The sequence below is a fragment of the Carlito syrichta genome, unplaced genomic scaffold, assembly GCF_000164805.1.
Source record: "Carlito syrichta isolate Samal-C Ts95f unplaced genomic scaffold, Tarsius_syrichta-2.0.1 Scaffold309689, whole genome shotgun sequence".
Taxonomy (NCBI): Eukaryota; Metazoa; Chordata; class Mammalia; order Primates; family Tarsiidae; genus Carlito; species Carlito syrichta.
This window is the reverse complement of record NW_007253785.1, coordinates 120087-132591: the sequence shown is the minus strand read 5'-3', so window position 1 is coordinate 132591 and position 12505 is coordinate 120087. Positions and strand designations below refer to the sequence as shown.

Here is a 12505-nt window from a genome sequence, read left to right as displayed (position 1 = left end):
CGTTAACAATTATTTTTTAAGTGCCTTTGAATAGCATGAAATATAAAATGAAATCTACTTTATGACTTTTAGATAGGAAACATAGTCTTTAAACATTTGCATTTTTATTTAAATCATAATTCTATACGTGAAAGCTTTACTAAAATAGTCTTCTATGTCTAGAGCAGTGCTTTTCTAGAAAACAGATTACCAGCTGCTTCACAATTAAGAATATACTTTCCTTTTAGGTGGAACCTAAGAGAAACAAGTTAATTTTAAACAAAGAAAAGTAAAATGCTATAGATGTGAATTTCAGCTGGCTTGTGGGGTTGTCTGCCTTGCCACTTGTTAACCTGTTTTGGATGCTGTTTCAGACACAGTATGACCTCTCTGCTCCCTTTCTGCACCTTGGATCTACTCTCTGGTGCACATGGGCCTTTCCCAGTGTGGCTGAGTGAGATTCCTGTCACTGAGCACTCTACTGACACCACCTCACTTGTTTTTCAGCTGGAAATGACAGACAGAGGCCAGGTTATGACCTCCGCTTCTCATCAGTGTGGCAGTAGTAGGAGGGTTATGGGGGGACAGACAGGAGACAATGCCTCTGCTAGCTGTGCCTCTATATTGATTAAGCATCTACAGTGTAATATATCCTGGACTTCTATACCCACTTTCACTACTCCTGAAAACCTCATTATAAGTCAAAACATTTATTAATAGGTTTTTAATGTGACATCACTATGGCAGCCACTTTCCTGGTATATGTGTTTTGTTAAATTTTGCATTATTCTGATTAATTCACAGTTGTGGTGTTGGAATTCCATTTTCATTTGTCAGGCATGTTTTATATAATAGTCTTCCAAATTATTATTTTTCTTGTACGTGGCAAGAATTGTTTTCTTTTTTTAATAAGAAAATTTCAATTTTCATAATGTTTGATATTTTTAACAATGAACATGTATTACATGTGAATATGCAAGCAGAAAAAGTAATAAAGCCTTTAGGAAATAAGGTCATGATGTTTGCAGATTTAACTATAAGATTACTTACTGAAGTATTATTTTTAACAGCAAACATCTGTTAAAAATCTGTTAAAAGATGATTGGATAATTTTTATGTTCATGTGATGGAAGATTTTGTGACTATTAAGATTGTATTATAGACCTCTATTTATTAATATGGAAAGGTGTTGATTATATACTGAGCATACTACAAAATAGTATGCACCATGTATAATCACATTATTTTTAGTTTTAAGAAGAGTGGTTCAAAATCTGAAAAGCCTTCCCATATGAAAAATACCTGGGTGCTAAACAAGTTACAACAAATATATATCAAACATATCTTTTTAACTTTTATTTTTGAATAATCTTAACTTATTGAAAAGTTTCAAAATTAGTACACGAAATCAGTTTACTCATCACTCAGATATCCTAATTATAAAATTCTACCCATTTACTTTTTTTCCTTATTCTTTCTGTGTGTACATATATAAATTATGTGTGTGTGTGTGTGTGTGTGTGTGTGTGTGTGTATATATATATATATATAAATATAATTTTTTCCTGAACTATTTGAGGTGAATTTGCAGACCTGTTGATCCATTTCCTTTCAGTGGTTCAGTGTGCATTTCCTAAAAACAGGGACTTTTATTTTTTTAAGTTGGGGTCTCACTGTGTTGCCCTGGCTGGAGTGCAGTGGCACGACCACAGCTTATTGCAACCTTTATCTCTGGGCTCAGGTTATTCTTCCGTCTCAGCCTTCCAAGTAACAGGGGCTATAGATGCATGCCATCACACCCAGGTAATTTTTTGAATGTTTTTGTAGAGATGAGGTCTCACTATGTTCCCCGGGCTGGTCTTGAGCTCCTGGGTTCAAGTAATCCTCCTACCTTGGCCTCCCAAAGTACTGAGATTACAGATGTGAGCTATCATGCCCAGCCAAAACAGGGACACTCTTGTATCAAACCACAGTATACCGAAAAAAATCAGGAAATTCACATTGATACTATACTGCCATTAAATCCTCAGATTGTTCCAATTTTGTAGATTGTCCCAATAGTTAGGTCTAGGATCAACTGTTTCATGTTCCTTTAGTATTCTTCAGTTTGGAACAGCCCTCAGTCTTTCTTTGTCTTTGAAGATTATAGGCCCATTATTTTGTAAAACATGCTTCAGTTTGGGTTTAGTTGGTATTTTCTTATGATTAGATTCAGGTTATGCACTTCTGGCAGGCATAACACAGAAGTTTTGCTCTGTTCTTCCCAGTACATTATTTCAGTAGTAACAGGATGTTCATTTGTCTCATTATTGATGATGTTACTTTTTTCTTGGCTAAGATAGTTTCTTCCAAGTTTCTTCATTGTAAAATTAATAAGTATTTTGCATTTTAATAAGTAATTAATACGAATTATGAATGGAGATATTTTGAGACTATATTAATATCCTGCTCCTCATTTAACTTTTATTCACTATTTTAGCATTCACTGATAATTTTTCAGTTGCCAAATGGTGATTTTCTAATTCCATCGTTTTTTTCTATATGTATTAGTTGGCAATAACTTCCCTTCCTCCCTCCCTTCTTTTATCCTATTTGTAACACTTCATAAATACTCAGATTATCCCAGGCTAGTGGTAGCTGCTTCAAGCTGACTCCTGTGTCCTTTTGATGTTACCATCATTCTTTGAGAACTTCCTTGCTTTCTTGTAATAGATGTTTCAGGCATATCTTTGACTTTTCCTACCCCAGCCCTGGAATCAGCCATTTCTCTAAGGAACTTTGGTTCCTTTTAATGATGAGTTATATTTAGAAACCAAGATCTGGTTGCTAGCCATACTTGTTGATATTTGGATGTTATTGTTTCTAGGCCCTCTCAGTAGACAGATCAAGGAAATACATGAATATACGCATATACACAGCACACACATAAAAGCACCCATGATCTGTATCTTTTTCTCTATCTGTTGTCTATCATCTATCTATCTATCTATCTATCTATCTATCTATCTATCTATCTATCTATCTATCTTTATCTATCTATCTATCTTAGGACACATGAATGCACATTGAAGACATCTATTACAATCCAACATTACATTGTTTATTCTCACCTTCCCCCTTTCCGTATTTATACCCTTTTCTCTTGTCAGTGAGAAATCTTTCTCTTATTATCTTCATTATGTTCATCTTTTTGACCAATACTCTCTGAGACAAGCCCTGAGGGTTGTCTCCCTGGCTCAGTATCATTGGCTGAACTTGCCAAGTCCTCTCCGACCCCCAGAATTCCCAGCCCTCACTGGTGAGGGTGTTCCTCACCTTCCCTGGCAGAGCTGACTTACAAGTCCCTCCTCACCTTGCCTTCTCACCCTCCCCCGCAAATCTGGCAGCACTTGTGCCAAAAGTTTCCTAAGATCCTGGTGACCTGACAGGGCCAATTTCTCTCTACCTTCATGGCAGTGTGTGGCTAAGAGGACCTCTGCTTCCCCTTCCTATCTGTGACTGAGAACTTCCAAAAATAGAGTTCACAATTGTCTTTCTAAATCACTAACAAGAGACTATTTGGCCTTAGTTATAACAGCATAAACTTTTAGAGTAAATTAGAGTTTATCTTCATTTTACATGTGCTTATTGTCAAAGTTAGATCTGAGGAAAAATAATAGACTACCTTCTTTTTTTTTTTTTTTTGAGTTGGAGTCTCACTCTGTCGCCCAGACTGGAGTGCCGTGGCCGCTCCCGGCCACCGCAGCCTCGACCTGCTGGGCTCTGGCGATCCTTCCGCCTCAGCCTTCCAAGTAGCCGGAATTACAGGCACGCGCTACCACGCCCAGCTGATTTTTTGATTTATTGTAGAGATGAGGTCTCGCTGCCCAGGCGGGTCTCGAACCCGCGGGCTCAGGCAATCCACTCACCTCAGCCTCCCAAAGGCGTGGGATTACAGGCTGAGCCACCGAGCCCGGCGACTACCTTCTTAATCATTTGAATAATTATGTTTATATTCTTTCCCAGATTTTGACAAGTGTTTGAACTGTGAAAGTAAACCTCTTCAATCTAATCTAGAGGAGAAAAATGAAGTTTGGAGAGATTCAGTAACTTTCTATAGTAACATAGCTAATCAGTGGCTGAGCAAGGACTGGAAACTCCTTATTCAAGTATGGGAACTCTACTACAACACCAGGCCTTTGTTGTGTTGCCATGCGGAAGGCTAATACAGCAATTTCTAGATTATTTTTAGTATATTAAATTATACAAAATTAAGTGCTTTATATTTTTGGATTGGAACTCTTCATTCTATGCAACCTTTTTTCCCTAAAAGAATGAAAACCCATTCCTAGAATTATAACTCTTGTCTGTGAAGTGAGTAGTTTGAACTAGGTAGAAGTTGACATCCCTTTAGGTTCTAGGTTTGTTTACTCCATTACTTGAAGCACTTCAACTTTTATTTTCTTGAACATACATTTTAATTCTAGGATATGTGCATGCAGGTGCTTGTGCTGAGATGGAGGAAGAAAAGTTTAAAGTAATAAAATTTTATTTCAGGTCTGAAGACGTGAATTCTCCTCTCTGCTCTATCACTGACTTCATGATAAGATTTTGGACAAGCCAGTTATCTCTCCACATTTCACTTTTTACATCTGAAATGTGGATGCAACTGCCCACTGTCTCACAAAAGATGACTAAGTGCTAGTTAGAAAACACTATGAGCATTTTTGAAGGAAGAAACTTTGAAAACTTAGGATATTTCTCATTCTTTTTCGTAATTATTCCTCGTGAAGAATTTTTTAGAAAGAAGATCTCTGGAATTTATTACTTCACTTGTAATTTCCTCTGCATGTGTAGTCTAGCAACAGTTTTAAAAATCCACACCCTACCGCTGTCTTTTCCTTCTAACATAGGGGAAAATCTACCCATTCGTTTTCCCATTGTTTTGCTCATTTATATTGCAAAGAAAGTGTTAACTGAGTTTGTTAAAGGACATAATTTGAGAATGACTGGGTTACATTTCAGCTATCAAGTCACTTGGATATCATCTATCTAGATTCCAAGGTATCTATCATTGTATTGTCAAAGTATTCAAAACTACCTAAACACTAATACTGCTTCTTTGTGGTTTTCATGTTCGTGTTGGAGTGGAGTAGTCTATTTTTTCACATATGTGAGATCTGCAAATTCTAATTGTGCTTTCATTGGTATTAGGTCAACAATTGCTTTGTTTTGTTCTTTAAAGTTATTTTTAAATTTCTGGGAATATACAAGGAAAAATATGGGAAGCTAGTATTGAATGATTAGACATCTACTAAATGCCTGATTCTGTTTTAGCTACATGTATTATTTAATCTACTCAAAAATATGTGAGCACACTGAGCCTCCCTAAGTAATTAGGCTTGGAGAAACTGAATAATTTCTAAATGTTTACATAACTGGCAAGTAGCAAAAACAGTAGTATCTCAAGAGTCTGTGCTATTCAAAGGAGTGTGGACTCCATGTTTAAAAACAAACTTGTTTGTAATTTAAGTAAACTTCTTCCCCCCACCCCCCAACTGCTTTTCTGGTGCCCCAAAGAGGTTTTATTTTATGTTCTTTAAGAAACTTAGATCATGGTATCCTCTGCTTTTTTTTTTTTTTTTTTTTTTTGAGTTGGAGTCTCACCCTGTTGTCCAGACTGGAGTGCAGTGGCCGCTCTTGGCCACCGCAGCCTCGCCTGCTGGGCGCCGGCGATCGTTCTGCCTCAGCCTTCCAAGTAGCTGGAACTACAGGTGCGCGTTACCACGCCCAGCTAATTTTTTATTTATTGTAGAGATGAGGTCTCACCAAGTTGCCCTGGGGGGGCTCGAACCCACGGGCTCAGGCAATCCACTCACCTCAGCCTCCCAAAGGCACGGGATTACAGGCTGAGCCACCGAGCCCGGCTATCCTCTGCTTTTTAAGTTCTTTCCTACTCTTAGCCTGATAAGCACTGACCAGTAATAGTAACACCATGGTCACTGTCCAGGAAACTGGAACTGGTATTCCTTGAGTATTAGTGTGTGCTAGATATTGTCCTTACCAGTTTATGTGTATGAACCTATTTAATACTCAGAATAACTCCATGAGGTGTACATGCTACTATTATTTCCATTCTATTAATGTGGGAACTGGGATAAAGGTTAAGAGTTAAGTAACATGCCCAAACCAACAAATAAGGGATAGAGATCAACAAATAAAGGGCAGAGATGAGGTATGAACTCAGGTGGTTGGGGGAACCTATATGTTGTCCACTACATTATAGTCCTCAGGACATACTTATGAGTTGAAACTGCTGAAGCTAGTTGTGATTAGGCTAAGCTGGAAGAGGATTTATTGAGAAGACATAAAGTGGCTTACTGAATAAATAGCAAGCTTGGAGATCTAGGTTTGCTAAGCAAGCAGGACTGTGATAGACTGGGGAGCAGAGTACAGGCAGATTGTACCATGGGAAGAGTTTATTCACAGGATCATTGCCAGTGCTGCTGTCACTGGTCATCAGGAGTACCATACTGTTGACTGGTGGCTGGCCACTGGGCCACTGGGCTTTTGGATCTGCTGCTATTGCTGATGCTGCAATATTTTTTTAAAAAGTTTAACTATTTCATCTTTGCATCACTCTGTAAGATTCAAAGGCTTGAGTAGAAGCAATCACTTGATGTAGCCCAGGTAACATTCAGAAAAGGCCAGATTGGTTATATGTTTTGATTTAATTATTCTGGTCAGGGTGGTAACTGAAACAAATGAGAATTTTCTAAATGTTGAAACTTAAAGATTAAAATACTTCTCAGAAAAACTTGATCCTGTTCTGTGTTGAAATAGGCCAGTAAAATATTTAAGAAATTGGCAGTTAAAGAATCAGAAGGCACTGGTTGCATATTTGTTTTATCTTGTTAATCTCTAAGTGACTACTTTGGGTTCATTCTGTTTGGATCATGGATTAAAGTGCCTAACTCCCAAATGATTGGTAACTGGCTGAGACATAAAATACATCTGGTTTTTCTGGCTAATTTTAATGGTATTTAAAGAAATTCATTCACTGGGTATCAAAGGTAGTACTTTTTAGGAAAGGATAGTGGTTTTATTCATAAATAAGATTGTGATCAGTGTTTTAAGAACTTGATTTACAAGCTCAAGTTCCCTTTAACAAATGCTGTAATAAAATATTTTCAAGGCTTATCTGATGGCTCACAGTGTAAGCACTAATCCATACAAAATTTCAGTTCAGTACAAGGATTTGGGTCAGACCATGAAATAAGATTCAATTTTTATTACATAACACTTAATGAAAACTCATTTTACTAGAATTCTGAACTTAATAATAATGATCAAGCTTTTTGAGTGCTTATAATATGTCAGACAGTGTGCAAAGTAGTTTATTTATATCTCTTTTAATCCTCATCATTACCTTATAAAGTAAATATTATTATTGACATTCTAAGGCAGAACTGGGGCTGAGAGAGACAGCTTGCCTGAGGCCCCACAGGAAGTGATGGAATTGGGTTTTAATTAATTTTATTTATTTTAAAGATGTGGGGTACAATTTAGGGTTAGGCATATAACCGTTGGTTATGTAGGTACTCTTGTTTTTGTTTTGAGGTGGGAGTCTCACTCTGTCGCCCAGACTGGAGTGCAGTGGCCGCTCCCAGCCACCGCAGTCTCGACCTGCTGGACTCCAGCGTTCCTTCCGCCTCAGCCTTCCAAGTAGCTGGAACTACAGGCGCGCGCTATCATGCCCGGCTAATTTTTTGATTTATTGTAGAGATGAGGTCTCGCCTGCCCAGGTGGGTCTCAAACCCACCGGCTCAGGCAATCCATTCACCTCAGCCTCCCAAGGGCGCAGGATTACAGGCTGAGCCATCAAGCCCGGCTGATAGGTACCCTTGTTGATGAGGTGTGCCCATCCCTCCCCTAGCAGTTTCCCTCAACTGCCAATCCCACCCCCACTCGCCTGGCAGTTTCCTACTACTGCCAATCCCTTTTGACTTGGGTCTTAAATCCACGTTTGTCTGGCTCTAAAGCCTGCCTTTAATGGTAGTACTGTATTGTGGAAGAAGAAAAATCATTAACTAATAAGTTAACTTTGTATTAGCATTCTTGAATGTTTATATCAGGAGGTTTCCTTGTTCCTTTTCTCAGAGAACAATTTTCTGGTTTAGATTCAGTAACTGGAGAACTGTCATTCTACCCAAGACTTATTCAGTTAAAATAATATAAATTGTTATTACTACATAGTCTATTACTGTTTCTAATATTCTTATACAGTTTGTCACATTGGAAGTATAATTAAGATGATTTTCTCCCAGGTTAGGTAGATGGGCAGGGTAAGTAAGGTAGGTGGTATGGCATCTCAAGTACTCAAAACTGCCTGTTATTAAGAATTTATGAAAATAGCCAATCCTTTCTTGAAGAACTTTCTGTGGGTACCATCTCTTGTCAGATTCTAAACTTACCAAGGATCTTAGAATAGAATACTTGTTTTCATTTGTATTCAACTTTTACTCTCAAGCTTCAAGTTAAGTTCAGGTATTGTAGGATTGGGAAGGCAAGTTTTGTTCAAACTAAGTTTGTTAAAAAGTGCTTATGCTAACCCATATTATGAATATTTCCCTCCTGCTCAGTTTAGTCCATGTGCTTATAAAACTGTCTCCTATGAAAGACACACATACAAAGGAAAGAAAAAGCCTTCGTCCTGATAGCATGAGAATAGCCCGAGTTCAAAAAATGAGAGTAGCATGTCTGATACAGGGCAAAAGTCCAAATCCAGTGGTGTAATTGACAAAAGACCTAGATAATTTTTCAAAAATTTTAATATCCATTATATTGGTTATATTATTTATGTACTAAAGTCCTTTAATATAAAAATGTTACATTGATTATGAAATATGAAGTGAATCTGGGTGCTATGTGGAACTCTAGAAAGCCAGATGTCATTCTGGGGTCAAGAACTCAAGGGTTAGTAGATTCAAGGCAGCATCTCAGAGCCTCTTTACAGATGGCTTTGTGTATATATATCCAACACTATCTGGCCAGGCTCAACACTTTTTAGTCAGCTATATAGACATACACCCTGGCAGGAAGTGAGACAACCTGTTATATCTTTATTGTCAGTAGCAGAGCTCTCAGGAAAGGACTGCTTTATATTTCAACCAAAGAACCTGTTATGTGTGAAGGGAAGAATTAATAAGGATCTGGAAATTTTTTCCCATTATTTTGCAGAGTGGTATGCCACTGTATGTATGGTAGGTAAGTTTGTTTTTTCTTATAAATAACCATCATACAGAAAAGGTAGAAATTATTTATAATTTGCATGTCATTATAATGATGTTTGAAAAACTCCATGACTCTGGACCTCGGACCAGAGCTTAGAAGCAGTTTCATGGTAGCAAACTAAGCATTCCTTACAACAGCATGTGAACTGCAACAGAATGCTCTAGGCAATATTAAATTGGGGTGATTTTTAGAAAGTGACAAATGTTTTATGCTTCCTAAATGTGAAATGGGTTCTACTAGCTCTAAATGGCTGCCAAGTTATGTTATCACTTGCCTGCTTTGTAACTGCCTCAATTATTTTCTTCCTCAGCCCTGTATGATGAGATTCGTCAGTTTCGCAAGGCCTGTGGGGAGGCTCATCTCAAAACCATATTAGCAACAGGAGAACTTGGATCTCTTACTAATGTCTATAAAGCCAGTATGATAGCCATGATGGCAGGTAAGCATTTTATATTAAAATGATGTTTTATATTGAATTGATGTTTTTAGGAGAAATAAGTAAGTGAAAGCATTTAACTATTATTAAAAGTGCTAATAACCATTTGGAATTTTTTGTGGGAGAGATCAGTTATTTTGTAAATACATGTGCAATGTGAAGTGTTCAAAAACTCTTGGCTTTCTTCCACATTTTTTGTGGCATCATTTCATTGCTGCACTATTCCTATAAGGCAGTAGATGGCTCTCTTGTTAGTGAATTGCCTTCTGTTTTATTCTTTGATTATTCATTCATCAACATATGTTAGACAGGAATTTCTTTAACTCAGATTTATTCTTTGTGAATTTAAGCTTTTTATTTTTTCCTCAGCGATGTGCATCTGTATTATCTGAGACAGTCTCTACTTTTGTTTGTGGTAATTTTTCTTTTAATTTAATGCAGTATCTTTTTTAAAAATATATTTTCAAATGTACATTGCTTATTCTTTTTCTCTGTAAACAGCGGATCTATTCGTCCAGACATTCAAGCTTGAAACTTAGAAGTCATGCTTGATTCTTTCTTTTTCTCCCCTTTACAAAAATCAGTGAACAAGTGTTGAGAGTTCTCTCAAAATCTGTTTACTGTTTCTAATACATCTCTCCATTTTGAGTACTGCTGTCTTAGGCCACCATCATCCTCCACAGAGATTATTTCAGCTAGTTTCCCTGTCTCAACTTTTGTCCCTCTCTCCTCTCTTCTCCAAAGTTTTGCCAAACTGATCTTTAAAAAATGTTGATTGTGTTTTGCTTGCTTAAAATGCTTCAGTGGCTTCCATTTATCTCCAGGGTAATGGGTAAGTGTTCTAATTCTTAGTTTCTAAAAGGTCTTTCCTAAAACCCTACCTGTGCCTCTGCCATCTCATTTTCCCTTCATGCCTTATTCTCCAGCTGTGTAGGAATTACTTGCAGTTCCCTATAGGTGGTGTCATCCAACTCTTCTGGGTATTTGTTCATGCTGAGCTCTCCTGTCTGTAATGCCTTTTTGCCTAAATAACTCCTTAACATCTTTGGGTTAGCACAAGTATCACCCTTTTCAGGACTATTTCCCCTGTTACTGCATCCTCCCTCAACACTTGGTGTGTGCCCCCAAAGCATTCTGTTAAATCCTCTATCAGATAATTTATCATACTATATTGTATTGAGTATTGAATTTCTAGGTGCCATACTAGGGACCCCCATATTTGGATTAAGATTCTTGGTTTCTCCAATCTTTAATCGAGGCCATTCATTGTAGTTTCCCTCTAGATTTTTACACTCTTATGTACTTTTTGAATACTCTGTCAGGCCTAATAGATCATTCCTTGGATCTCTACTGAAAAATCAACCTACTAAGCATGAATGATGCTATTGCTGTGGTTACTGCTGCTGTGTCTATTAACAGAAAATATCTGTCTCTATTGTCAGATTTAGAGCAAGATTTCTGCAAAAGAACACTTTGAACAGTTGTTCATCTGTGATGTTGGGATTTCAAAGGCTCACAGGAGTAGAAGACTCACTGTAACTCTTAGGAATCTGGGTAAACCCCCTTAGAGTCTTTGGTAGACAAGTAACCTCTCTTTCATACTCCTTGCTATGTCAGGGTATTGTTAACCCAGGTAACAAAGTAAAAGTTTGTAAAAGTTTGTAGTATATGCTCTATGGTAGCCACACTGCTGGTTGTGCACAGGAGGCTGAGATACTCCTTACAGTCTCATATGAGCCAGTCTTGGGGCATTCTATTACTCTGGCTGTGTATACAAGTCACAGTGAAGCTATATTCTTTCTGGGAGATGAGCAAACCCTGTCTTACCCAGGGAACTACTCATGATAGGAATATGGTATAAGGTCATCATGCTTTGGAAACTTCGGTTCCATCCTCTAGCCCTCTCCTCTATGTTATAAAATGTGATCAGAAACATACTTTCCCTCTGTCTCTTCCTGTCTTCTTATTTCCCTGTCCATGTTACTTATCTACTTTATTTCTTCATTTAATCATTATTTATTAAGCATTTAATATGAGTAATAAAACTGAATTTGTGGTGTGTTTTACCAGATACTTTTCTTTTTTATTTTTTTATTAATCAATATTTTTTATTTTGGTATTGTGGGGTACAGTTAAGGGTTAGGTATACAAATATGTTTTGTTCAGGCACCCTTGTTGATACAGGGTGTCTCCCCATCCCCAGACAGATATTTACTTCTGTTAATCCCACCTCCCTTCCCCTCCCCCCCATAGTTTCCCACCCTGTCAATCCTTTTCTTATAGTATTACGATAGATGTTCAAGGTCCACTATATCAGTGAGAACATGTGATACTGAGATCTTTGTTTCTGTGAGAGGTCACTCAGTATTATAGACTCTAGTTTCATCCAGGTTGCTGCAAAATTCATGATTTTGTTCTTTTTTATGGCTGCATAGTATTCCGTCGTGTATATATACCACATTTTTTAAATCCCGTCCTCTTTTGATGGACAGCATGGTTGATTCCAGGTTCTTGCTATTGTGAACAGTGCTGCAATAAACATACCTGTGCAGGTATCTTTTTCATAGAGTGATTTGAGTTCTTCAGGATATATTCCTAGTAGGGGGATTGCGGGGTCATATAGGAGTTCGATATTTAGAGTTTTTAGGAATCCCCACACTGTTTTCCACAGAGGTTGCACTGGTTTACACTTCCACCAACATTGTATGTGTTCCCTTTTCACAGCACCCTCTCCAGCAACTATTATTTTTTGAGTTATTGATAATTGCCATTCTGACTGGAGTTAGGTGGTATCTCAGTGTGGTTTGATTTGCATCT

At 37.6% G+C, this 12505-nt stretch overlaps 1 protein-coding gene across 1 annotated transcript in view; it reads left to right on the top strand.

Moving 5' to 3' along the window:
* DERA (deoxyribose-phosphate aldolase) overlaps positions 1 to 12505 on the top strand; it is a 77739-nt gene that overhangs the window by 14700 nt on the left and 50534 nt on the right. Inside the window, exon 6 of the mRNA XM_008067534.2 lies at positions 9563 to 9691. Coding sequence (XP_008065725.1) covers positions 9563 to 9691 — 129 coding nt within the window. The remainder of the gene's footprint in view (positions 1 to 9562; positions 9692 to 12505) is intronic.